The sequence below is a fragment of the Nothoprocta perdicaria genome, unplaced genomic scaffold, assembly GCF_003342845.1.
Source record: "Nothoprocta perdicaria isolate Ctin4 unplaced genomic scaffold, notPer1 scaffold_200, whole genome shotgun sequence".
Classification (NCBI taxonomy): Eukaryota; Metazoa; Chordata; class Aves; order Tinamiformes; family Tinamidae; genus Nothoprocta; species Nothoprocta perdicaria.
Window position 1 is genome coordinate 1065786 of NW_020455206.1, and position 25506 is coordinate 1091291.

Here is a 25506-nt window from a genome sequence, read left to right on the forward strand (position 1 = left end):
CCTCACTCATCATTATCACAACAAGAGAGTGTATGTCAAAATCTTTTATTCCTCCCATACCGAAGCATACATCATGTAGGCTTTCTGTCGACAGCTTTGACTTCTTGATTGAGGCACAGAGTAAAAAGCACTCTACGCAATGACTTTTACAGCCTTTTATACTCTCTTAGTGCTTTGGGTAATCTATAAAATGACAGACATTTCTTTTTCTTTGCCTTTTTTTTTTCCTTTTGAAAGACAAACCTTGTTCAAAGCAAAATGCAGATTTGAGAGTGGAGAGACAGTTTTGCAAGACTAATGAATAATAAATTTTTATTTCTTTCAAATTCTTGCTCATATTTGACGTAAACGCTCCCTTGCATCAAAATGCAGAATAGCAGACAATCCTCATGCTTATCAAGCACAAAGATATTGTGTGTGGATTTGAAGCTACCACTGGTGTGGGGAAGGTCCTCTGATGATTGTCTAATCATCTTCCCATGCATCGCCCCTTTGAGAGAACTGTGGGTAGGATGGTCCTTTCAAGTAACCTGCTAATGTGTTACCCCGTCATATCCTTTGAAACAGACTTTGGAAACAGTGAAACTGACTTCACAGACTTCTAGTGTGTCCCCTGTTGGAAATTAAGGCTTAAATTCACAAGACGGGTCTAATTTTTGAGGGATTTTTCAGATATAGTACTCACAAGGCATTTGCTAAGACCTAGTGAAGGCAAAGGCACAGACCTAGCTTTGATGCACTAACATTCAGCTCTTCGTTGCTTATTCCAACTGGATTTGTGATGAAGATTTTCAGCTTACATGGCTGCAGCTGTGCAGCCATGTAGCACCTTCCTTGCTCAGCAATTTCTTAGCTATCATCTGCTCCCACCAGGATCTCCTCTGCATTTATCAGGGGTTTATTTGCTGCCAGTGATTCCCCATAGGTCTGCTATGTCATATACCAAGAAATGTGCCAACTCATCTACCACGCAGTAATTCTGTTCTATTCTACTCCTATTCTATTCTATTCTATTCTATTTACTCTGCTCAATGTAGAGGACAGAGCAGATTAATACCATTTGCAATCTTTCAGCATTTTTAAACATTATGTGCATACTACATTAATCATGTTGCTTCTTCCCCTCCTCTCTTCCAACAGAAACACATTATTCATCTTGCAGCATCTGTAGGTGTGAAGGGACATTTATGACATCTTATCTTCTGACAGCAAGACCTAGAAGCAGAGTTCCACAGAATGTGGAGCAGCCTCACTTTGCGAAGTCAACATCAGTGGAAATGCACACATCAGAACAAAAGCAGAAGGGATAAGAGAAATACATGGGGTAAAGTCCAGACTGCAGATCATCTTCAGAAAGAAACCTTGTCTTCAAACATGTGGTCCTACTGCGTAAAACTTCAGTTTGGTCTTGGCTGATTGGTAACACAATTTATTGTTTGATCGGGGTGCATTGTGTTTTCTTCCTGGAAAGTCACACATGGTCAGGAAAGATATTTTCAAGTTTTTTCTCTGTTTTTCCCTATTTCTAAAAATCATTTCCCACTACTTTTTGGATGCTGCGTGCTTATGCACACATACCTTTTTCTCATTTCTGCTTCAGGTTTCCACATGAGAACCTGGCCCACTCTCAAATTAATGGCAAGCTGCCTCAGGAATTCCTGACATATGTCTTCAAGTTAAGGTTGTGTTGCATCTTGTGTGTGGACAATCTTGCAACAATGCAACAAACATGCTTTGGCCAATATAGCAAAGATACTACAAACAGCACAGGGGTTAGAGAACTGTTTACTACACTGTGTAATGTTATGGAACCTTGCCAGTGTGGTTTTACTCATCACTAGCCATTTAAAAATAATTAAAAAAAAAAACCAATGCCCTAAATCCCAGGTTACACATGTGTATTCCTCAGCTGCATGGATGATGGGTCAGCATAGAAGATTTCTCTGGGTCAAGTGATTACAAGGCATTAAAATAGAAATAAATCTACTGTAGAGCTATAACTTCATTCAGGAGAGCTGGAAAAAAAAAAAAGAGCAGTTAATGGTATGTAAGATGTCTGTATTGGTGTATTATGCTGTACTAAGTGCAACTGGAGACAGAAAACCAGATGGAAAGAAATAAACATTGAAAATCACATTTATTTCTCAACTAGTCAGAGTCCCAGAATAAGATTTTTCTTTCTATTTTTTCTCTCACCTAAAGGGAGAAGTTTTTTTTCCTGTAAATGGTTCTAAGAAAAGATCTCAAGGAAGACACAAAAATGGGGCCAGTGTTGAAAGATGGAAGCAGGGGCAATTGAATAAATTCCTATCTCACCCTCTTTTCCTCTAGGCAAGCCACTTGAATAGACTTCCTCAATGTGATTTTAAGCCTCTGAACTAAGTGTCTCTGAAGTCATATAGGGATCTGGATCTGCTGTGAAGTTTAGAGCTCTAAAGACACAAAGATATTAATGCAGTGAGGCAGGAGGAAAATGAGAGAGGGAGTTTCTCCCTCCGCACCTATGAGAAATAGTGTCTGTCACAGCTGGACAAATCTAGGTGCTTCAATGCTGGATGGGAGATAGGCATTGTGAAATGAAAATAGACAACATCTGAACTGTCCTGCCTAATTCTCTCCATCTGATCTATTTTCAGTAGAAATCCAGGTAATCCCAGCATGCATCACAGCAAAGTCGATGAGCTGTGCTTAAAGCTAACTTCATAAAGCTTGGAATTTTGGGGGTCTCTTACTCCAAATGAACTTTACCCAACATTTCTGAAGTCCCATGGAGAGATGAGGACACATGATATCTTTGACCTCATGAAGGAGGTCAAGGTGGCATTGCCCTACCATCAAAATCTCCTTGTTGGAGATGTGATCTCCATGGCACAGCTGTGAATGACTCCATCTTCACAGCATTGACCAAAGACGGCAGCATGAGCCAGCCATGGTCATCCTGCATCTAATTGGACATGAAGACACATGAGCCCTACCACTGTGTTGACAGGTTTCATAGCCCAGAGGATGTCTCCAGGGCAGAGAAGGGAACCCTGCAGGCTCTAGCACGATGGATATGAAGAGTCCAAGAGCAGCTGTTAGCTCCTATGCCTTGACTTTTCTTTCCACAGGGCTTTTCAGAGCTTTTCTGTTTGGAGATGCTCAAAATTCTCTCACCAGTGTTTCCTAGAGGCTTAGGAAACAAACTGCATCCTTGTGATGAGGTTGTCTTGCTAAATATCATTCACATGCCTCTCAGAAACTATCCAAAGGCCTCCTGAGCTCTGTAGACCATAGGCAAAAGCCATGACTGTAGCTAATGTCCTTACCTGTGAGGCATCACTGTGAATCCCTGTTTCTTTATCTCAGCCCGCTTTCCTGGTGCATGACCTCTTCCACCTCCTCCCTCATGTCCTCCAGCACGCCCTCCAGCTAGTCCTCAACAGCAGCACACAACCAATGTGACAGGTCGACAGGGTAAGCAAACAGGTAGCTCTGCAGCACAGAAGGTTGAGAGAAGCAATTGCCTGGACTGAGAACATCTGAGAAAGCTTCTTCCTCAGGCTGAGCCCTTCTGCTGGAATAAGCTTGTCAGTCTTGCTGTGTCTGAGATGTTCTTTTCTCTTCTGGAGCTTTGATTATACCTGGTTTAGCTATAAAACCTTTTTTTTTTTCCTCTGAGGACTAGATAGCTATATCAAATTTGTTTTACTCCTGCTTATCTTTGCACAGTGCCATCACAGGCAGTAGAAACAAGTAATTATCCTATGTAGAACAAGATATTTATGACTTTAATGTAATTAGGTGTAGTACAGAGGAATTCAGGGATAATATGATAGGAGGGCCTTGAGAAGGAGACATGAGGAAGGACAAACATGAAGAGAAGCGTAGGATAGAAGATGCATCACAGGCTAGCCCTGGAGATTGTACAGCTGTAAGCAACTCATCATGGTCAGCTAAAGAAATGCAGACCTGGAGACAGGCAAAAACATCTTTAAGGGTAACATAGAGAACAAAGAGTACACAAATAATGCTCCTAATGTGAATAAAATAGGGAGCTACACACCAATGAAGAAATAGCAAGGTGTGGAAGTGTTCAGAAAATGCATAAACAAAACAAAATAGAATAAAACAGAATAAAACAGAATAAAACAGAACAGAACAGAACAAAATAAAATAAAATAAAATAAAATAAAATAAAATAAAATAAAATAAAATAAAATAAAATAAAATAAAATAAAATAAAATACCCCAATGAGACCCAACGAGGAAAAAGAAGCAACAACCAGCAAACATCACCTTCCTCCTGAGTGTAGATTCCAAATGCTGATAACTTGATCACAGGATCTACTAGTTTGAGGTTATCCTCTTTAGGATCCCAAAAGACATTGCAAAGATAACAATAAAACCGCAAAAAGGGGTAGATACTAGGAAATTCTTGTATAAAACTTTTGCTTTCTTATAGAGATTTTTTTACTTAGTGGTATTCATTTTTCCTTTTTCTGTAAGAACTAAATCTGAACTAATAGTTCTTCAGTTAGACTGTTAAGATTTGAATACACTAAAAATACATTCTTAGCTGTACATATGTTTCCTTTATGCACATAAGAAGATTTTGCGAGTAATGGAGGAAGATGCTGGATGCCTACCTGACCTGGGAAGTAGCATATGTTAAACCAGGGACAAGCTTCTCCCAGACATTTTCCTTCCCATTGCCTGCTGCCTAGATGAGGACCCATGCAGATCACTGCTGAGCAGACCTCAGATAGGACCACAGGTGGACGCAGGTGTACTCTGATGGTAAGGGACCTCCAGAGCACCATCACCTCCACTCAGAGCAGGGCCAGTCCAGAACTCAGACCACATGGCATCCTCCTGAAGCACAGTTGCTTAAGTTGAATCTTCAGTAAAAAAAAACTTCACAATATCCTTATTTTTGCCTCCTTTCCTTGCATGCTGTCTTCATTTCTTGCCCACAACCTCTCCTGTCACAGAGATGCTATTCCAGGTCTTTGGTAGCTGAGTACCTTTTGAAACCAGCTGGACTACTCTTTGTCTTTTCAAAGACTGATCCCTGGGGCAAGGTGGCAGCACCAGCAAACCACCTTCCACACTGTGCCAGCTCTTTGTTACTGTATGCAAATGGCAAAAGGGAAGATATTTTCCAAAAATAAATTACAGGGTTATCGTTATAAGTGCCTTTAAAATACATAATAGGCACAAGGGTGCCTACAAGATCATCATCCCCTTGGCGTCAGTTCTCACTGACAACTACTTAGTATGATTTTCAATTTGAAAGGGACACCACAAATGGAAAAATACTAGGTATCTGAGAGACAAAGCAAGGGAGGATGAGACATGACCTTGAGGAGTGATTGGAAGAATATGTGACTGCACACTGGTCAGATGGGTCAGACAATAAATGCTCAGCACAGGGGGAAAAGAGGGCTTTCTCTCGCGAGGAAGAGAAACCAATGGCTGCAAAAAACAAGGCTTAAAGTCTATCTTTTAAAAGGTTTTTCAGGCACTATGACTAGCCTTGATATCTTCAAAAGATATCCCAATCCAGCAAGGGGGCTGTGTACATCCTTAGCCCATGCTCTGCTTTACTGACGACCATGGCAACACTCACTGGTGAAATTCTGAAGTGCTTGTTTCAGCTATGGACTTGGGCATCCTCTGACAGGCTGTAATTTCAAGTATCTCCACATTAAAGCCACAGATCATCAGCTGGAAGCACAGAAACTACACTGATCTTCGTCTTTCTATGCTGAACATCTGACTAAGCTTGCAGGGAAATTCATGACTTATTACTAAGTTAAAACTTACACTGTTAAAGCAAGAATCAACATGCTGCTAAAAGGTGATTTTTTTTCCTCCCTTTTGAAGTGTGTCTGTGGCAAAGCTGACACTGACTTAGACAGAGGGAGAGATGGGAAGGTGGGGGGAGATGAGTCCCATTAGCAGCACCAAAACAGTACTGTGAAGCTTTGTTTTTGCTTAAAACCAAAACAAAGTCTCAGATTCAAAAACAAGGAAAAAAAAGAAAAAAAAAGTCTACTAAAAGAAACTGATTTGAATGATCCTGAGGTAAGCCCTTGCTGAGTGCCATGCCACAACTACCATTATGACTGCAAATGGGACATTTTTTTCATCCTTCAGTTATTTCAAAATATATTTTTTTCTCTTCTTCAAAGGCCAAATTGAATTCCCAGTTACCCAATTTTAACAGAGTTGTACATAGTCCTTTGCCCTGCATGCACCTTGCAAAGCACTGTTCTCCAGCACATAGTGATATTCAATGGATTTTCCCACCTTCCCTTCTCCCTTCTCCCATCCACAGATATTCTACCTTACAGAAGGGATGCTACACTCATCACAACTACAGAGATGTCACACCTCCTCCAGCATGTTGTGAAAATGAGAGAACAAAACCCAAAGATGCTTTGAGAAAGGTCAAATCTGGCCCAGAGCAGCCCATCCCTGAGGTCAGTTGTAGGCTTGGATGCTTTTGCAGAATGGATGTCAGAATTAAGAAGAGCTGTCAGTCCCTTTCAGGGATTATGCCACTTGCTCTCTTTGTGTGACCAAGCTCTGAACAAGAAGATGTAAATATCCAGGAAGGCCTTTGATGGAATTAAAACTTGATAGATTTGTAACAATTACACCTGTTAGCCATTTCCTCTTTAATATCTTCAGTTGCACTGCCAGGTGCCTGAATCACTTTCTTCAGGCTACCTTCCAGCTTGTGAAATGAAAGCTATATCTGAGATGTCTTCTCCTCCCTCATCACCTCACACAGCTTCAGATGCCTTTGGTGCAGGGAACGATCCCAAATAGCATATCCCTGAATTATGAGATTTCATCCATGCTGTCTCTTACGCTGAACTGAGGCTGAGATACCTCTTATTATAAATGACATATGATACAACTTCAAAAGGACCTTCATCCTGCTAGAAGGCTTTGGCTCGCTCAAAAAGATGGGGGCAAATTCCATCAGACCAGGCGCTTCACTCTGGCCAAAGCTTTCTCCAGGCAGGAACATGGCCTGTAGTCTCTTTGCCTGGCTGAAGGGAAGACAGTATCTCTGGGAGATGCATAAAAGAGTCAGCACTCACTGCTCCGTGAAGGATCTCAGGGTCTGCTGGCAATGTATACCACTTGCCCACACACAAGACACAAAAATAGGGAAGGGCTGCCTAATCTGCACCATCAGCATGTCTGCACAAACAGCAGCAGCAGCAGAGAAGCTCCTGGAGACCACCCAAGGCTCCTACTACTAACTCTGGAAGCTGATGCACAATTGATTTGCTGTCAGGTTAGAAGGATGCACGGCAGGGAGGGCGTTCTGCAAGGTCTGTGTTTCACCTCAATTAATCACTAGGATGATAGCTTGGACTCTTAGCCTCTTGTTGCAGTTGTGTAAGTGTAAACTAGATAATGTAAGGAAGTCAGAGATAGGAAGAAGCCTCTCACAAGACAAAATAGCTTGTACTACTGAGGGAGGAAAGAAAGTAAAAGCAAAGAAAGATCAGCTTTCAAGATCGATAGACTGTCTGCAGCTTTTTATCTGGATGATGGCAACCTAAGAAGTATGGCCCCAGAAGGCAGGACTAGAACTTTAAATGTCCTTTAAAGAATGAAACTACATGACGTCCCCTACTGCTGCTTCTACAACTATTATCAGGTTGCAATGAGATGTAAATCAATGCAACATGCCAGGAAATGTATTGCAAATTAATGAGAGCTGCTGCTAAATAAAACTTTTGCTCTCATCCTGGCATAGCATGAGCAAATCATTATGATATTCTGAGTGATTAAGTTCTGCCAAAAAGAAAGAGAGGTTAAATAACTTTCGTCCTGTTTGTTTTTTGTTTTGTTTTGTTTTCACAGAATGGTTAAGGTTGGAAGGGACATCTAGAGATCATCTAGTCCAACCCTCTGCTCCAGCAGGAACACTCAGAGCACGAGGTACCCGGTCGCATCCACGTGGGGTTTGAAGACCTCCAGAGAAGGACACTCCACAGCCTCCCTGGGCAGCCTGTGCCAGTACTCTGGCACCCTCACAGTAAAGAAGTTCCTCCTCATATGGAAATGGAACTATCCTTTTCCATATGGAATTGGCACATCCTGCTTTTAATTTATCTGTGGCCAGAATATAAGATGGCACTGAATTTCATTCTTCTGTAGCAAAGCAAGCACCAGAGGTCTCACTGAAGATTTCATTGTCACCTTCTGGGCTGCAGAAGGAGGAAATACATAACGAATGTTACGTAATGAAACAGTCTTCCATTAAAATTATTTGTGTTACTTTCCGTTGCCAAGATGGTCTATCAGTCTGAATGCTGTAATGGGCTTGTTCAGGAACTTCAGCACCTCAGCTGAAAAGTTAAGCAGACAAGTCTGTCACAAGTTAATTAAGCTGTAGTTTAGATAACAACGAACAGCTTTTCATGGCAAATTTATTTTCCACTGACACCTGTTTGACTCTTGGCATCCATCATTGCCCCTGTGGCTGGCTGACGGTAGTCTACATGACCGATGTGGATCCTACAGCTAGAGAAGCCACAGCACTGTCAGTCCTCAGGCACTTTCCAGTGTCATCCCGCACTACCTCCGTCACAACACTGCAGTGGATCACCACCAGCCAAAGCCAGAAAAAGCAAAAATGATGCCACTGCCCATGTCCTTGTACAGTTAGGCAAGACCAGATTCTGAACCTCCTCCTCACAAAGTTCATAGAGGAACATACTTCACATAGAGGAACTGTGGCCACATTGGCACATTGGATTCTACACTCACCAAATGACCCAAACAACCATCCCATTATACCCAGAGGTCAGCATGGGTATAAGCCACATGGAGCTCATTGAAGCCCAGAGGCCTGCTGGCAGTCTACAGGTCCAAAATATGCTGTGATACCCCTGGTACTTTCCATATTCATTTGTAAAAATGACCTAACTCAACATAACAGAAAGGGAGAAAAATCCCTAGAAAGGGAATGCTGTTTTATTTACCAAACTATAAGCTGATAACTCTGACGAACCAACAAAAACAGCTAAAAGGCAGGTATGTATCCAAGGGTTCAATTACATGTGCTCTGCTCACTATCTTTGAGTAGCCAAAGCTGTAAGGATAAGACAGCTTCTTCAAGAAGATGTCAGTGCTGTTCTTTTCTCTTGCACTCCCAGCTTGTGCTTCATAGTTTGTTTCTGAAGGTACAGGAGCAGATTTGGATGACAGCAAAAGGCCTACACTATCCAGCGCTGTTCTTCTTTTTATAAAGAGCCAATCTTATCAGTTTTAATACCACCTGAATGACTGATTCATGATGACCTCATAAAGACTTGGTAGTTAGGGAGAATGGCAATAAGGACCTTGTTAAAATGAAAACTCTACAGAGTGCTTTTCATTTTCAAGCCAGTTTTGTCTTACCACCTTCTCTCTCTGGCTTTTGAATATAAAGGTTACCAAACATGAATGCTGGCTACTTGCTACTTCATTAGGAAGCTCAGATCCTTCTGCCTGAACCCTGAACTCTGTTCGGGCTATCAGTGACATAACCATGGCAAGTATCTGATTCCTTGAGGCAATCTTTCAAGTGGCTGATGGGGAATGATAGGTAATAGGAACTGCTCTTCTCACTTCGAGACTGCACTTCTTTTAGCACACAAATTGCAGGGAGGGGCCCTTCTTGCTCATATAAAAGAATAGAAGCCCTTTATTAGGAACTAGATAGTCCCATCTCCATGAACATGTAGGATTTTTGCTGTGTGTCTTGTCTCACAGAACAAGGTACTCACTGCTGGAGGCACAGAGAAGTAATGTTCCCAGCAAGGATAGTATGTTAGCCAAGTGGCTTGTTTTTGTGTGATAATAAACATATTCTACAGAAAGGGAAAAAGAGGGAATGGCCTCTGCAGTACATAGAAGCTTTCTAAGGGATGTCCTGGACTTTCTGGTGAGGTGAGATTGCTGGAACTGTGAGCAGATTTTATCCCCTCTGGTCAGCAGCTCACTGTTCTGCAGCGCACCCAGCAGCACTGAAGGACACGCTCCCATGATACATACCAGGTCCTGCTCTTCCTGCAGGAAGCTTGACTCCCTGAGGTATTTGGCACACATGAACAGTGGTTATCCATTTTTCATCTTAGATCAGGATGCACATTCCTGTCAAAGGCCACCATGCTGTTGTCCTTAAAGCCAAAGTTGACACCTCTTCTGGAGACAGGTACAAATATACTTCCTCAGGATAAACTCCTACGATTCCACTGATCATGCATTGCCAGGCACCTTCAGAAAGCCGCTAGATAAGAACCTGAGTGGCAAGGAGGGAAACTGACACAAATGACTTTTTATTTTCTCTGGTGCTTATGACTGAGCCCTCCCCATGGAGGAAAATTTCCCCATACTGATGAACTACACGTATTTGAACTGAGTGGGGATTTAAGGCTTCTCTCCTTCTGACCTTTCCCTCTTGCTGTCAAAATTGGTGCCTGACGGACCTCCTCTGCTGCAGGGTTTTACTTGAAGAAGTGCAATTCAACTCTGTCTTCTTGAGATTTTGCCCCTCACTGGATGCTTCACCACCTTGACTTCATGAAAAGAAAGCTTGGAGGAATTTTATTTTCCAGGTTGTCGGGCAGTGAGCACAAGATTTGTTTTTGTCATGCCCCCTGAGATCAGCAAAAGCCTTAAATGAGAGAAGGAAACAGCAGATGGGGAAACAAATAGGACACTCAGCCAGTGTCAGGTTCCATTAAACAGAGTTTTTAGCATGAACCACATGTCACCTGGCTTGGGTTTTATTTCTATTTAGCTGTCACGTCCTTTGCTCCAAGGATAATTCTGTTACCAAACTAGTATGTAGGGTGGATTGTTTTCAGCTGCAGTGTGGTCACTTACTCAGCCGACTCCTCCTGGGTGACTTATTTGCCCTTCTGATGCCTCTGATGATTTATTAGAATTTTTTTGCAGACACAATAAAACTAGAAATACTGCATCTATATCAAGGTGTTTTATGGATTGAACTCAAATAAAAGGCAAACAAAGTTGTCGCTGCATTTGCTGACTGGATTTGAATTTTTTTTATTCTTCTTTTATATCAAGAAATGTCCAACTTTTTTTTTTAATAACTCTTGCATTTCCCACTGCCAGCAGAGGCTATTGCAAGATGTCTGTCACTCAGAATCTGTTAAAACTAGTGCCCTTCTTTTAATCTTAATCCCAAACAATAAGGCAAAAAATACATGACTTTATCAGCTCCAGTCTCTTTACATCTGTTTATTCCCAACTGTAACACAGCCACTTATAACTGAGTTGCAGTTTAATCAACTAAGTGGGCCACCCTGTGAGGAAAAAAAAAAAAAAAAAAAAAAAAGGAAAAGAAAGAGAAAGAGACGAGAGAATCTAGGTCACTCTGTTCTTAAGACAACAAAATAGATAACTGCTTAACTCCAAAGCATCAGTGCTGTACTTGGAGATATTCAAAATCTTATGTAACTAACACCACCTCTGAGTTAGCCAGCCTCTCTCTGATGCAGCGCCATCCTCCATGTCCACCTCCATGTCCTCCTGGCAGCAGAGGTGGCCACATCTGACCCAACCCTTTCACGCTGTCTGTGGAAACAAGAAAAATTCCAAACTATGAAATTCTGAGGGGATGCTTACATGTTTTATAAGGAAAAGGGGTGGAAAACCATGATTACTCTCCTTGCATCTACAGGAAACAAAGTAGAAATGTTGGTCTTCAGCTGCCATAGACTTGGCAATCTCTGCCCAACAGAACAAATCTAGAATGGTTCATATTTATAAGTGATGCTATGCTGCATCAAAGCAGCACCTGCAGAAGCTCAGGACCCCCTGTCCAGTATCAAGCCCTGGACTTCACCAAATCATCCTGAGCTTTTCTTTTTTGAGCTAGATTAACTTATTTGATATTTTTTTAATTAGAACTAATTTTGCAAGCACATTGAAAGGGTCTTTTCTTTCACAGTATAAAGTAAATTCACACCAAAGCCCTAAGTGAGCGTCAGACAAATAACAGCATAAGAGCTAGCAATAATATGGCATGCCTACATCTAAGAGATAAAAAGGCTGTTCTTAGCTCAGAGTTAAAGTTGTAGCTTTAAACTGTAAGGCTGTAGCTAACTCTAAAGCTATAGCTTTGCCTCCACTTTAACCAGTGGGGAAGGGGGACTCTGCCTACAAAAGAGGTCAAAAAGATGTGTTTTACCTGTATATTTCAGGCATTTCCTAGCAGAGCTGACAGCATAGTTAGGACCTGTATAGACCTTTTAGAGGTCTAGAACGAAGCAGTATTGCCTTACTAGACTGCAGCAGAAAAGTAAAGCCCAGAAGATCCAGACAAACCCCTTAGCCAGGAGGTAAGTCACCTTCTCCATAACACAAGATCTTGCCACAAGACCAGAAAAGACATAACCTTCAGATCCAGAGAGGGGACTTGCTGCTCAAAGAGAGAACTTCATCAGGATCTTTGTGTGACAGTGGGATCCCACACAGGACACCAGAATTGCCACCAGCAAGAAAGGACAGAAACTCTCTCTCCTCTCTTCCTGAAGCCAATGTCACACCAAGGAGGTGATTTGTTGGCCACCCATCTACCCCTGTGCCTTCAGGCAAGAACTTCCAAAGCACTGGGAAGCTCGTGGGACTTGAGCAGGGATCTGAGTGGGGACCTGAGCATTGGCAGGGATGGAGTTCCACCATGCTGCAGGAGACGTGTGAGCACAGAGCAGATTTGTAGTTTTTCACCTGCCTCTTTCCCTGACATCTCTCTCATCACAGATATCCATACCTACCTGAATATGAACCTGATCCAGGATATTGCCAGGACACAGGAGCACAAAGGGAAGTTCAAGTCTAGCAACCTGCCATCACAGATAGCATGTAAATTTTGGTATATTTACACAGAATACCTTTTCTTAGACAGCTGTTCAAAATCTTGAGAAGAATCCAGGGGAACACCTAGTTCTGGAATGACTTAATTTTCAACTGAAGTGTGAAACAGACAAGACTCTTCCTGCAAGGTGAAGGAAAGTGCATATTGAAAACAGAGGTGTAAGAGTACTTGCATGCAGAAAGAAATAATAATAAGGCAATACATAGAAACAGAAGTGGGGGGAAAGGTAAAAATAAATGAAAAACATTTAGTAAAGGATCTGACATTAACAGAGTCTCAGGAGATGGTTGCAAATTACAAGGTTCAATTCACAGGTTAGCCAGTCAGAGGGGTTCATAACGACAGCTTGCCATTAGTTGCCAGCTCTGGGCCAGTCTATGCCAGCAGTGCCCACCACTGGTTCCTGCCAGCCCTTGGACCTCAGTGGAGACCACGACATACTGGGGCTTCTTGCGTTGCAGGCACTGACTGCTTCCCAGAAGTCCTACCTTCTTTCCACTGTCTCTGTGGCAGGTACAGCTACACTGATAAAAACATGGAATCCATCTGCAAACTAGTTTTTGCAGGATCACAGAATGATTGAAGTTGGAAGGAAGGTTTGGAGATAATGTAGTTCAACATCCCTGCACCCATTTCATTCCTACCCATCTCAAGTCATAATCCCATGGCTCTTCATTGCTCTTCTACCAATGCTCTCCTTCACCTTAGCTGTTCCGTCTCCGGAGTGCTTACTTCTCTCATGTTTTTAGAGAGAGCAACTGTAGCTCCTTTTGACTCTTTTTTTCCCCTCAACATTGTTCATGTATCTCAGTGGAAGTATAAATTTCCACTTTCATGGTCCTTTAATGTGTCACTGTGCGGCTCGGCTGATACAGAGCAGGAAGTGCTGATCTTAAAACAGTGCAGTAGGAAAAACACAGAGTCGAAAGTTGTGATTGCCAAAATGAGAGTTTTATAAACATAGAATGAAGAAAAAATCAATGACACATTTGTCTGCCTCTAATGCATTTTTTAAGGAATAAATATTAAGATTTATTATATGTAAAGAAAAAAAAAGATGTAAACTGCAAGCATTGGTTCATTCACAATGAAAGAAACAATTTGTTCTAAGTAAGAGTCAATCATTGGTGATATATTTTCTTCTTCCTTTGCTGAGGAAACTAACAAATCCATATTTTTGCTGTTCACTTGGGTTTATGTTTAACAGAAATTGGAGGCCTTACGCTGGCTTCCTAGTCCAAACATTTGAATCCAGTTGCCATCTCGTATCATCTCGGGGAAGAGGAAGGAGTAGCCTCTTCAGAAATGCCACAAGGAAGTGAACAGCTGTTCTCAGGACAAGCTTATGATTTACAGGAACGTCAAGAAGTTGCTAGCAATGGAACTGGTTGGGAAAAGCTGATTTTGAAAGAAAAAAAAAATCAGTTGAAACTCAAGTGTTTCTCAAGGCGATGAGAAAATGGCCATGAACTCCTACAGAATAGATCAAGTCCTAGAAATTAATAATACTGCTGTTGCCACTGAAGATTGTTACCTGTGTTTGTTCTTGATAATTGTGTCAGGGAACAGTGGCATGCCTACATTTAATTCCAGTGTCAAATAAAGGGCTTTCACAAATTAAAATATGTTGGTTTGAGAATAACACAATTTTTTCAAGTTTGTTATAGAAGTCTTTCTCTTCCTGGGTGGAAAGAAAATGCAAAATATGTACTTTACAAAGACTTTCATGAAAAACAATATGCTACATATTTTAGTAAAACCTATCCAAAGGCCTCTTGTGAATTAAAGTTTTGATTAACACATGCATTTTCAGGAATTTAATGAACTTGTACACTTAAGATAGATATTAGAAGAGAGGAGACCAATCCCACACATCCCAAGAATACATGCAGTATTATTGTGGAGGGAAAGCAGAAGGAACTGGAAAGTTTCATTACCAGCACCCCAAAATTTTCCTTTCTCTTGGAGAGGATACCAGCACTTAAGTTCGCTGAGTCTTGATTTTGTCCTGCTCTGGGGACAGCAGAGCCAATGGCACTTCCCATACAAGAAGGCTGGGATAGCCACCATCTAACCCTGGGAGTAGGTGGGCTTTGCAAGGGCACAAAGCCTTCTTCCAGAGATGAGACCAGCAGCCTAGAAAACCACTTCCTACTCAGCTACCTTGAACATAAGGTTCAAACTTCCTACATAAATGGGAAAAATATTTTTCCAAATTAAAATTCCAAATTAAAAAAAAAATCAAGAATAAAAAGATAAGTCAGCCTCACCCATGCTTTCCATCAGAAAAGAAAAGGCAGACCAAGGCAGTTGGACCCCCCTGTCATCACAGGTATATTTCCCATACCTTTCTCTTTAAGTACTGACTGTCTTCCCCTCAATTTCTCCCATTTGGTTAGGTGAAGAGCTATCAAAACACTCCACCAGCTCACACTCAGCATTTTTTTTTACTTTCCTTAATTTATTTTCACACAAGATATTTCACAGCTCTTTGAATACAGAATTCCCATTGACGCTGCATGTTTGACATTGCTTCAAGGTCAATATCACTACCAATAAGTCACAAGATTGAAGTCATGCTGCAAATCCATGATAAGTAACTGGTAAGCAGCCTCATTCTTTTAGGTAATGACAAATTCAAATTGTAATAAGATTCACATCAAAAGTCAATAAATTAAATTTACTTGTTTGCATTAACACATTCCTGCAATGACAGAGGTCCAACCAAATTGAAATTATCACATTTAAAACAGCAGAATAAATTAATTATTGCAGCATGCAGTGTGACCATACATTCACTCCTAGTAGAAGGACCTGATTTGCCTGAACTACTTTGTTTCTAATACACACAGTGATTCTTGCAGATGATCACTAGCAACCTCCATCATGCCAGTAACTGCAGCCCTTGACAGTACCTAAAGCCCACCTGCAAGAAACAGAGAACTGATATAGCGACTTCAAGGGACTACTGACCCACAGCCACTGCTCCACAGACCATATGCAAGGACAAAGATGTGCCTGAAGCACCAACAACCTCCATCCTGGAGGGATGGAGCTAAGTGAGCACCCTCCTTTGGTTCGCAGCACCAGGCACTGTTTCCCAACCTTCCTCTCTGAGCACTACCATTTAAAGTTCAAGGTGGAAAGCACAGTGTTCAAATAAAAGAGTTTGCAGACTTTCTGACAGCAAAGTCAATGGCAGCACTGGTGGACATCCATCCTGTCCTTGCTGCCAGCCTTTCCTGAATCCTAGGTTCTCTCTCTAGGCCTTCTAAACTCCTTGATAGCCCTCTACCACTGCAGGAAATCTTCTAAGATTCTGCAGGTACCATAGATATATCCTACAAACATGATGCTGATGCAATGACTTCTTGTGCCGATGGACAGTAGTTCACTTTCAACACATCTGTCTCATTGTCACCAGGAAAGTCTAAATAGCCATGATGCATCACAAACTGGACTCAGGTCTGCTGCCGCAAATAACATTTCCTATGCAACAGGATAAAAATTAAGTGGTGACATGCTAAATTTGTCCTGATACTACACAGCTGGCAAGAGCTTGCACTTCTCTCCAGCCTGCATGAGGGCCAGTTTTCATTTCCACCACCAAAAAAAAAAAAAAAAAAAAAAAAAAAAAAAAGCCAAAGGCTCTTGCATGCTGCAACAGATCTTGCAAGAAAAAGGATGCAGAGCTTCCTTCAAAGAACAAGAGGAACAAGAGATAGAGATCTTCCCTAAACCATGTCCAAACAAAAAGACATAGATATTGACTGGGCCTTTTTTTTTACCACAGCTAACTACTAAATGAGCCCCTTAATGCATGCTAAGTTTCCTCATTTCTACCTTTCTCCCTCTTGTAAGAGGGAAAGCTTCTTCCTTTTCCACACCTCCATACCATGTAGGTTCCCGGGAAGCCCGTGTTCATTAGGACAACCCAGTGTTGAGTGTCAGTTCAGTGTTTCATGTTGTATATCTAGAATGAGCGTGTTTCTACTCTCATTCAACGATAATGAATAAACATGATCTGCTTCCCATACCAGCTATGCCAAACAGAAGAGCTCCAGCCTCAATGGCCCCAATAGAGACAAGCAAATATAATGGGAGATTTCCTGAAAGCAAACGCACACAAGAAAAAAAATGTTGGATTTTGCCAATTCTCCTCCTCCTCTTGATTCAAATCATGGATCAAATCAAAACTAAGCAGCTAGCATTACAGTGGCTTAACTGGTAATATCTTCACGCTCCATGATCTTCCTTGGAAAACATCTTCCACCACAGTTTTAAAGAAAATTCCCAAAGAACAATTCAAATCTTACTGGTAGCCATTGGAGGATCTGGCATCAAATAAATGAACAATTTATACCAGAGCTGGTATAAATTAATTTGTCTTGTGAAGCTATGTAACTCGTGTTTTGTCAGGAACTAAGACATCTATATGCAATTTTCTTGAGGTTAAGACTGTGATTTTCCTTTTATTCAGGTCCTAGCAACAAACGTTATGATATATCTTTGTATGGAATGATTTCTCATACAAAATCTCTGCCAGCATTATAGATCAGAAAAAAAAATAAAGCCATTAAAACCATTCCTTCTGAATAAATAAATAAATAAATAGATAAATAAATAAAAAAGATCCACCAGAGATTAGTGCTGCTTCTTCATCTTCTAAATATCATTAAAATGCACATAACCAAAGTAGCAAATAAAAGAAGTAGATCAAAAGGTAATAGCACAACCATGCTACAGACTGAAGTTGCAGCCTTCATTTTACAGCCCTAATGGATTAAGAATTTAGACAAAAGATGTCCAGGACAAAAAGTAGATGGATTTCAAGTATCCACCAAATAACAGAGTGGGCTGGAGACCTCCTCTCTTGCCTCCAAGAAACTCCAATCTTCATGATTTGGCTCTAAAATGAAAGACCATCAACACATACTTGCATCTTAGCTAAAATAAGCTTGGGACCTATAGGGACTGCTTTTTCAGAGTTTATAGACAGTGGCTCAGATGCCCTGATGCTCAGCAGGGTTTACACGCTGGTCCACCTTTGAGAATGAGGGGAGTCCTCATGTACAATAAACTCAAGGGCTACAACCATCCTATGAAAGGAATTCGGGTAGTGCCACTCATGTGCATCATTACATATGAAATGCATTGCATGGTTCACCAGCAGGCTGAGATAAGAATTCACTACTTAAAGAAGGCATCCCAGCTACACTGTCCTCCTGTCTGTGGGGCTAAAAGGAGCACAGTGAAAGGTCCGTATAATGCACCACACCATGTCAAGCAATGATTTGGAGCTGTTGTGACTGGCTACTTGTGCTTAGCCTTGTCTCTGCAGCCTTCAGGCCTCTGCAAGCCTGGACCCCACTCTAAGGAGCTTCTGTTGACCCCATCATGACCTCATATGAGGCAAATATCTCCCAACCTCCAGGTGGGCTTTCCCCATCAGTGATGATGGAAATGAACTGTGTAATAATATACGATGAGGCAGTACATTGTGAAGGCATCCATTGCTTCACCTTGCTTTCACAGAGACAGTCACAGCAACACTAAACCATGCCCAGTGAAAAGCACCATGAGTAAATTCCTCAAGGGGCCATTTAAGGGCCTCTACCTACAGCCTTTTCCTGTGGAAGTCTCCTATTTTGGTCTACACTCGTGAGGCCAATGCTCCAGGGCTCTGACCTGGTTTGCTAAGTATCTTTGCATCTTTGCTGCAAAATGCAACCATGCAAAAAGTCTGTTTGCTTACTGAGCTTGCTGACCCACAGCTTTCTGGTCCTTCACAGAAGCAGGAGAAACAAGCAATCACCAAAGCTAAACGCATGCTAGTGCAGCAGGGACCTGGAGAGGCCAGGGAGGTAGAACATCCCTCTGCTATCTTCCCTGTTCCTCTGGACATAGAGGACATAACATCATGTGAAGTCCCTCGATTTCTCCTAGCTAGTTCCTTCTTGCTGCACCACACTGTTCATGAGCTGCAGCCTCCTCTGCAAAGCTGCAGGCATCATCGAACATCCTCCACTCAGACACAAGGAAAGACAATGTCCTGCATGAGCAATGCAATTTCTTGCCAAATTGATGTGGCCAAGGCCAAATCCCCTTTCAAAGCACTTTCCTGACATTTCCCTCTCTGACCAGAAATAATCCAAGGCAAAGCAAGTCTGTTGTTAGATACTGCTAGAGAGAGGAAATGTCTCCAGGGATTGCTTCAAAGGCAGTGGCCAAAATCCCACAGTGTGTGTTACTACTACAGCTATAATTTATATCTATTGAAGTAACATTTGAGACTTGCCTTCCTCAAGAAGAGTCTTCTATGACTTCAGAACCCTGGAAGGAGTTCTCCCAGCCAAAGATGCAAGTGAGTGTCAGGCTCTTGGTCGTGACAAGCTCTGGTCTAAGTCCCACTTTGATGCTGCGATGAAATCACCACACACACAGTGCTTAGGCAAAGACACCCAGCAGCCCTGTGAAGGTGTCCCCAGGTGGGTGTGCAGTCATGAAAGGGTTAAGCTGTCACAGCTGCAGGTGGCCAGCAGGCAGGATGTAGCAAGCCTGATTCCCTGCAAGCTGGAGGTGACCCAAAGCCTACCTCAGGCAAGCCTGGCACCCGCCCACGCCTGCGTGCTCCTCTCTGTGCACGCGCCTCCGTGCATCCCAGGCTGTCAGGACTGATGTATTGCCCATGCAGAGACGGATCTGGACCCATTAATTAAGAAATTGGACTGCAGCCTGTCTTGCAATGCCAATGCAGACAGGTCACATCATTGGATCAATTAAGAATTTAACCCTCAGGAAACCAGTGCGCAAGAGCACCTTGACTGTTCAGAGTAAATCCACCCTGATAATATCCATTTTCCCACTTTGAAACCACGTGCAACACAAAAATAGGTCTCTGCTTAATTAGCATTTTCTGTTTTTTACCACCCTGCAGAGACTCCTCCAGTGTCAAGTGAGCGGGCAAGATCCAGGAATATGAGCTAGTTCCCCACACATCTTTCTTCAGACCTCTGAGCTCCTGAACCCACCAACAGATCTTTTTGAACTTGGTTTCTCAGCAGCTACTGCTATGGTGCAAAGCCTGACCCTGACAGGCAATGTTGTGTTAGCGTGGATGCCTGCCCAGAGTAAACGCTCCTTAGCAAGGGCAAGCGCCGCTTCCAGCTCCTGCTCGTCACTAAGCCGCAAAAAAAGGCATGCATCACAGTTGTTACTCCTGTGCTGCAACCCTCCTCCCCCTGCCTTTAGCTGCAGTCTCTGAGCAGTTATTTCCCTTTGGCGGATTTTCCCACCTCCAGCAGCACGGCTTCGATCTCACATTTGTAAGTACACTTGTTCTCCTTGGTGTAAGCAACTTCATGCACGCCATAGCTAATGGCACACAGCCTGCCCTGCACAAAATTATTTCTCTTTCAGAACAGGCACTAAAGAGTAATGAAAAGGAAAAGTACTACCATAAGGACACATATCATAGCTTTAATATAGCTTTAATCCTGCTATTATGTGCAATTAAAGCAGAACCTTTCTTCTATGGTTTGACCTTCAAAAACACCCCAGCTGAAGCTTGGGATGCTTGTTCTGTTTTTTATTGAGAGATCTTGAGACCATTCCCTACAAGGAGAGAACGGTTCCCCTCCCTTTGAAGATGAAAACCTTGGTTTTGTGCCAATGGGGAGACTCCTGCAGCAAAGTGTCTGTCAGACACTAAATCTAAGTAGGATATCAGTAAAATCACACATGAAGCAAACACAAAACGTACCCTGAGTCCAATGACTCTACAATTTCTCCCAAGGAAATGAATAGGAAAATAGACAAACAAATAAAACCCCACATACACTAGATACTATGGGAAAAGTGGGTGAATCTACAGATTCCAGACCCTTTCTGGGATTCCAGCCCAGAAAGCCCAAGACACCCAGAACTGCAACTGAAAGAGGGGATCTCATTCACAAGCACTTCACTATTGTTTTCCTTTTCATGCCCACATACACTTCTTTCCCCATAACCCCTTACTTTTCAGTTAAGAACAACTCATTGCCCACGGAAGGAAATATCCTAAAATTACACTATAAGTCTACCTAATTGCCAGGCCAGGTCAGGGTGTGCTGAGGGTTAATTTATAACAATTCCCCAGCTCACTGCATCAAAAACACCTCTGCACACAAAAACATCTGCCTGCATTTCAGTGTGGTCAAAGTTTGGAGCAGGGAGGGAAAGGGCTTCCCACACACACTGAGCCCGGCCTCTTGCCCACAGGACTTGCGCTGATCTGAGCGCACACTGCGGATGTCCCAAGGGCTGCTGCTGCGGGGGGGACGCAGAGCCACCCAGTGAGGTGGTGGCTTCTGCCCAGCAGGGCACGACTCAGGGTGTCCTTCACGGGTGACACATGGCTTTGCTCCCCGCATGTTGCTGCCCTCTCCTGCTCACACTGTTCAGGCACATGGACATGGGGATGCTGTGGGGTCCTCAAGCAGCTCCATCCCTGGAGAGAGGGGGTTCCCCTGGTGCCCACTGCACTTACCTCCTAGGGCTTGCTTCATGACAAAATCCATGGCAATGGCTTAGGCGTCGCTATCCCCTTCCACAGCTCGTACAGCAAGGGCAGCAGGGAGCCCGTGCACTGAGGGTGGCCTGCAGGGAGACACCAACGTCAAGAGGTGCTCGATGCTTCGCGGCGCGGGGAGGACAGCCCGGTGTGCCCAGCCCAGCCCCGCTGCCCTCTCTCCCCGCAGCTCCCTGCAAGTTTCCTCCCGCTCGGAGGCGAGCGGAGCCCCGGGCGCCGCAGCAGCGTCGCGGGCGGCTCGGCGGGGACACAGCGGGGCCCGGGCGTTACAGCGGGGCCGCGGCGGGGGCGTTTGAAGGTGAAGCGCTCTGCAGAGCAGGGCAGGCGCTGCTGCCCTGCGGCGGGGGGACAGGGGCACCCCAGGCGCCCCGGAGCGGGCGGCGAACGGCGCGGGGCCGCCGAGCAGGGCAGCGGCACCGGCATCAGCACCAGCACCGCGCCGCCCTCCTCCCCGCGGCAGCTGGCCCAGGGCAGGAGAAGCAGCAGCAGGAGAGGCAGCAGCGGCAGGAGGAGCAGAAGGGTTCCCCGGCATCCCGCGAGGCCGGCGGCAGCGCTGCCCTCCCGGGCGCTCGCAGTGCCGGGGCCGCTCGCGGAGCCGCCGGTACCTGGCGGGGCTGCGGCGGGCGCGGGCGCCGCGGGGAGGCCGCTCCGCTCCGCGCTGCTCCGCGCTGCTCCGCGCTGCTCCCGCTGCTAGCGGCTCCAGCCCATGTGCGGCGCGCGGGGAAGTTGAGCTGAGAGGGGCACGGCGGAGGGAATGAGCCCGGGGCTTCTCCTTACTTTCCCCCCCAAACCCGCGCCCCTCTTTTTATCACGGGATTTCCGGACCATCCCACCCGACACGGTCCCTCCTTCCTCCTCCTCCTGCCCTCCCCGCTCGCCCTCACGCGGCCTCCCTCTGCCTCTCCTGCTCCTCCGCGGGGCTGCGGGGGTGTCGGCCCCCCCGCCGCCCGCTGCTCCCTGCTCCGCATCCTGTATCCTCCCGCAAGAGCTGCCCGGCGCTTCCCGGGAAGCCGTGTGCGGTGTTTGGGGGAGAGGGGGCGAAATGCGACTTCCTGCGGAGGGGAGTCGGGGGTTGGGGGCGGCCCCCACTCGGCTTCTGCCCCGGGGAATCCAAGGGAAACAAAGCCCTTTGTTCCGGGTCCGCCAGTGTTCCCAGCGCTGGTGCCTTGACCACGCTGGCACTGCCTGGAGGGGATGGGGGTCTGTGCAGGGCAGCAGGGAGCCCACAAAAGGTGGGCAGCCTGATTTCCTGGGCAGGTACAAGCTCTTTCAAGATCTGCCTGCTGGCTTCAATTCCAGTATTGTAGACCTGAGCAGGACCCATACTTTGGATTCATTGTGCAGCACCTGGCACCCCCTGCTCATAATGTGATTCCCTTCAGAGTTGGGGACAGTGGGGCCTCCCCATGCCACGACGTGTTAACAGGGTCACCTTCCTCTGATTTTCTGGAGTTTGAGAGGGAACTACTCAAACTTAAGGAGCAGGGAAGAATGAGCGAGCAGTTGAAGAAACTAGAACTGTGAAGAGCCAGAACTCTTTTCCTCAGTTTGGGGAGCATGGAGTATGATAGTCAAGGAAGTCCTCCAGCAGTCCAGGCTCAGCACAGCCAAGTAAGAAATGTCATTATCCATAGGGACCCTACCTTATGGCTATGATTATTATCTATAGTTAATATGACAGACTTTTTAACTGGCAATGTCCTTAAGTATATATGCAAAGAAAGGTAGGGTTCTCAGCCACAGGGGCCTGGGCCTTCACAAGCCAAAGCAATAGGCACATAATCAAGAACTCCCACACAGATCATAATAGCTTCTGCCTAGTCCATCTGATAATCTGATAATCGATCTGCAGAGCCCCAACCTGGTGCCACTGCAAGGGTAATTACTCCATGATCCTGTCCCCAGAGTTACACAGAAACTTAAGAGAAATTCCCCAGGACTCAACATTCCTCACCTCCCTCCTCCTCAGAGGCACAAGGTGACAGATGATCGAACCAGAAACTCCTTCAAGACATTTCTAGTTAGTCTCAATTTCAGCTCAATTCTCTCAGTTCTCCTCAATTCTCTCAGTTTCTCCTCTACCCTAGGAGAGCTTCAAAGCATCCCCCCACAGGGTGTTCCTTCAAGAAAAGATGAGAATCCAAATGCTTGTGAGCCTTATTTGGCCTCAACAACAGACAGGGAAGATTCCATCAGCTCCCTTCCTTACCACAAATATTTCAAGTACAGAGGTAAAGATGGACCCTAGAGTTCAGTGCTTCCAGCCAAGGAGAGCAGCATAACTACGAATGAACCAGGGAGCAGATGCTTCTGATATCAGCCACATGGTTCAGTCTCAGCTTTGTGTTCCCTCTGAGATCATCTGCCGGGCAATCTCAGATTGTCCACAGCCAGCACCTGCCGGTTTGGAGAAAGCTTTTTTTTTTCTTTTCTTTTTTTTTTTTCTTTTTTTTTTTTTTTTTTTTTTTTTTTTTTTTTTTTTTTTTTTTTTTTTTTTTTGTTTGTTTGTTTTTTTCCTCTGTGCATCGGTTGACAATACCTGATCAGAAAAAGAGGATGGCTAGTGACCCATGTTCAATATTCATCTCATAAAGACTTTGGAGGAAAGATTTTGCCTGTAAAATGCAACTGTCCCCCAATTTGCTGAGACGTCCAACTGTGTGGCCTCATAGGGGCCTATTATGTGATTTACCAGAGGTACACAGCCTACAAGTGACATAACAGCTCACCCAATAGGCCATTACCTGAGTAATGTCCCATGGATCTTCTCTCTGGTGAATCAAGCCAAAACACTTTGTGGATGTGAAGCTGAGTGTAAAGTAATTGGATAGTGTACTTAGTGAACACAACAAACCTCAGAAATAATATTTTCTCATAAGTACAAACATTACAAGAAATGATATTTCCAAATTAGACACTTAACTTGTCTGGCTAGCTTTTAGTCTAGTTTGCACTACGTGACTGACATGCATCATCAGCTCCTTGTTTCCATGGGCATGGGTCTGTCCTTCTCCATTTTTCCTTTCTAGCGCTGAAGAAATAGGAACTTCCTCCAAGACCAAGGTCTTTGCCTTGGTGCGGCAAAATTCAGAGCAAACATCTCTGCAGAGCTTTGCCCAGGGAGCTCATGCTCCATGGTCACTGGTTGAGAGTCTCTGCTTTTATAAGTGCCAGCAAAGCAGGTAGACTAACAACCAGTTATGTCATGTTTTCCACAGAAACTAAATATTCAGGTCTACTAAAAAAAAAAAAAAAAAAGAGAGAGACAGAGAAAGGAAAAAAAAGAAAAAAAAAACTCCAAATGAGTCAGGATGTTTCATTTCAATATCTTTAAATACAATGTTTGATTATTCAATTCCATATGGTGTTTGACTACTAAAGTGAAATGAATGCCGTGCAAAATGACACTAATAGAAAAGCTCACAAACTGAATATAAAGGTTACAGGGAATATGTAATTGGCTCCCCAAAATTAACCTATTTTGTTTCTTTTTCCCAATTTTCCTTTTTGCCACCTTATCTCTCAGCCCAATGCAACTACAGCAAGTTGGTGCACTGTCGGCAGGACCTGGATGCAGGCAGGATGATTACAGTCTTCAATCAATACGGCAACTGAGACAGATGAGCGAGACACTTGCTATGGGCAGTTTGTGGTTACAGTGCTGGACTTTCCGGCTGTCTGGATCGTTGAACACAAATCCATCGTGTGTTCCTTGTAGCTGGCAGCTCTGGGTCTGTCAAAGCCTCTCAAAACTCAAGCATTTTCTCTCTTTGAGAGGAGTGACTTGCTCATTGCTCTTCCACTATATAGAGGTTATTAAGCAAGCTCATAATTTCCTGACTAAATAGGAGAAAAGGTTTATACTTTTTAAGAAGTGAGTCAAAACTGTGAGCACATTTTTCAAATGCTTTTAGCCAGGTCTGGAGAGCATCCCCCCGGACTTGCAGAAGGTAGCTTTTGTAGGTGAGTTGTAGGTGTCACAAGCTCAGTCATGCATGCTCAGAAAGCCCAACTGAAGAAGATGTTGTCCATGTCA

The 25506-nt window shown here is 44.0% G+C and overlaps 1 protein-coding gene across 1 annotated transcript in view; it reads right to left on the minus strand.

The window, feature by feature from the left end:
* CPLX1 (complexin 1) overlaps positions 1–21540 on the minus strand; it is a 98868-nt gene extending 77328 nt beyond the window's left edge. The window contains exon 1 of the mRNA XM_026038061.1: positions 21429–21540. Coding sequence (XP_025893846.1) covers positions 21429–21459 — 31 coding nt within the window. The 5' untranslated portion in view covers positions 21460–21540. The remainder of the gene's footprint in view (positions 1–21428) is intronic.
* Positions 21541–25506: the final 3966 nt, after the last annotated feature.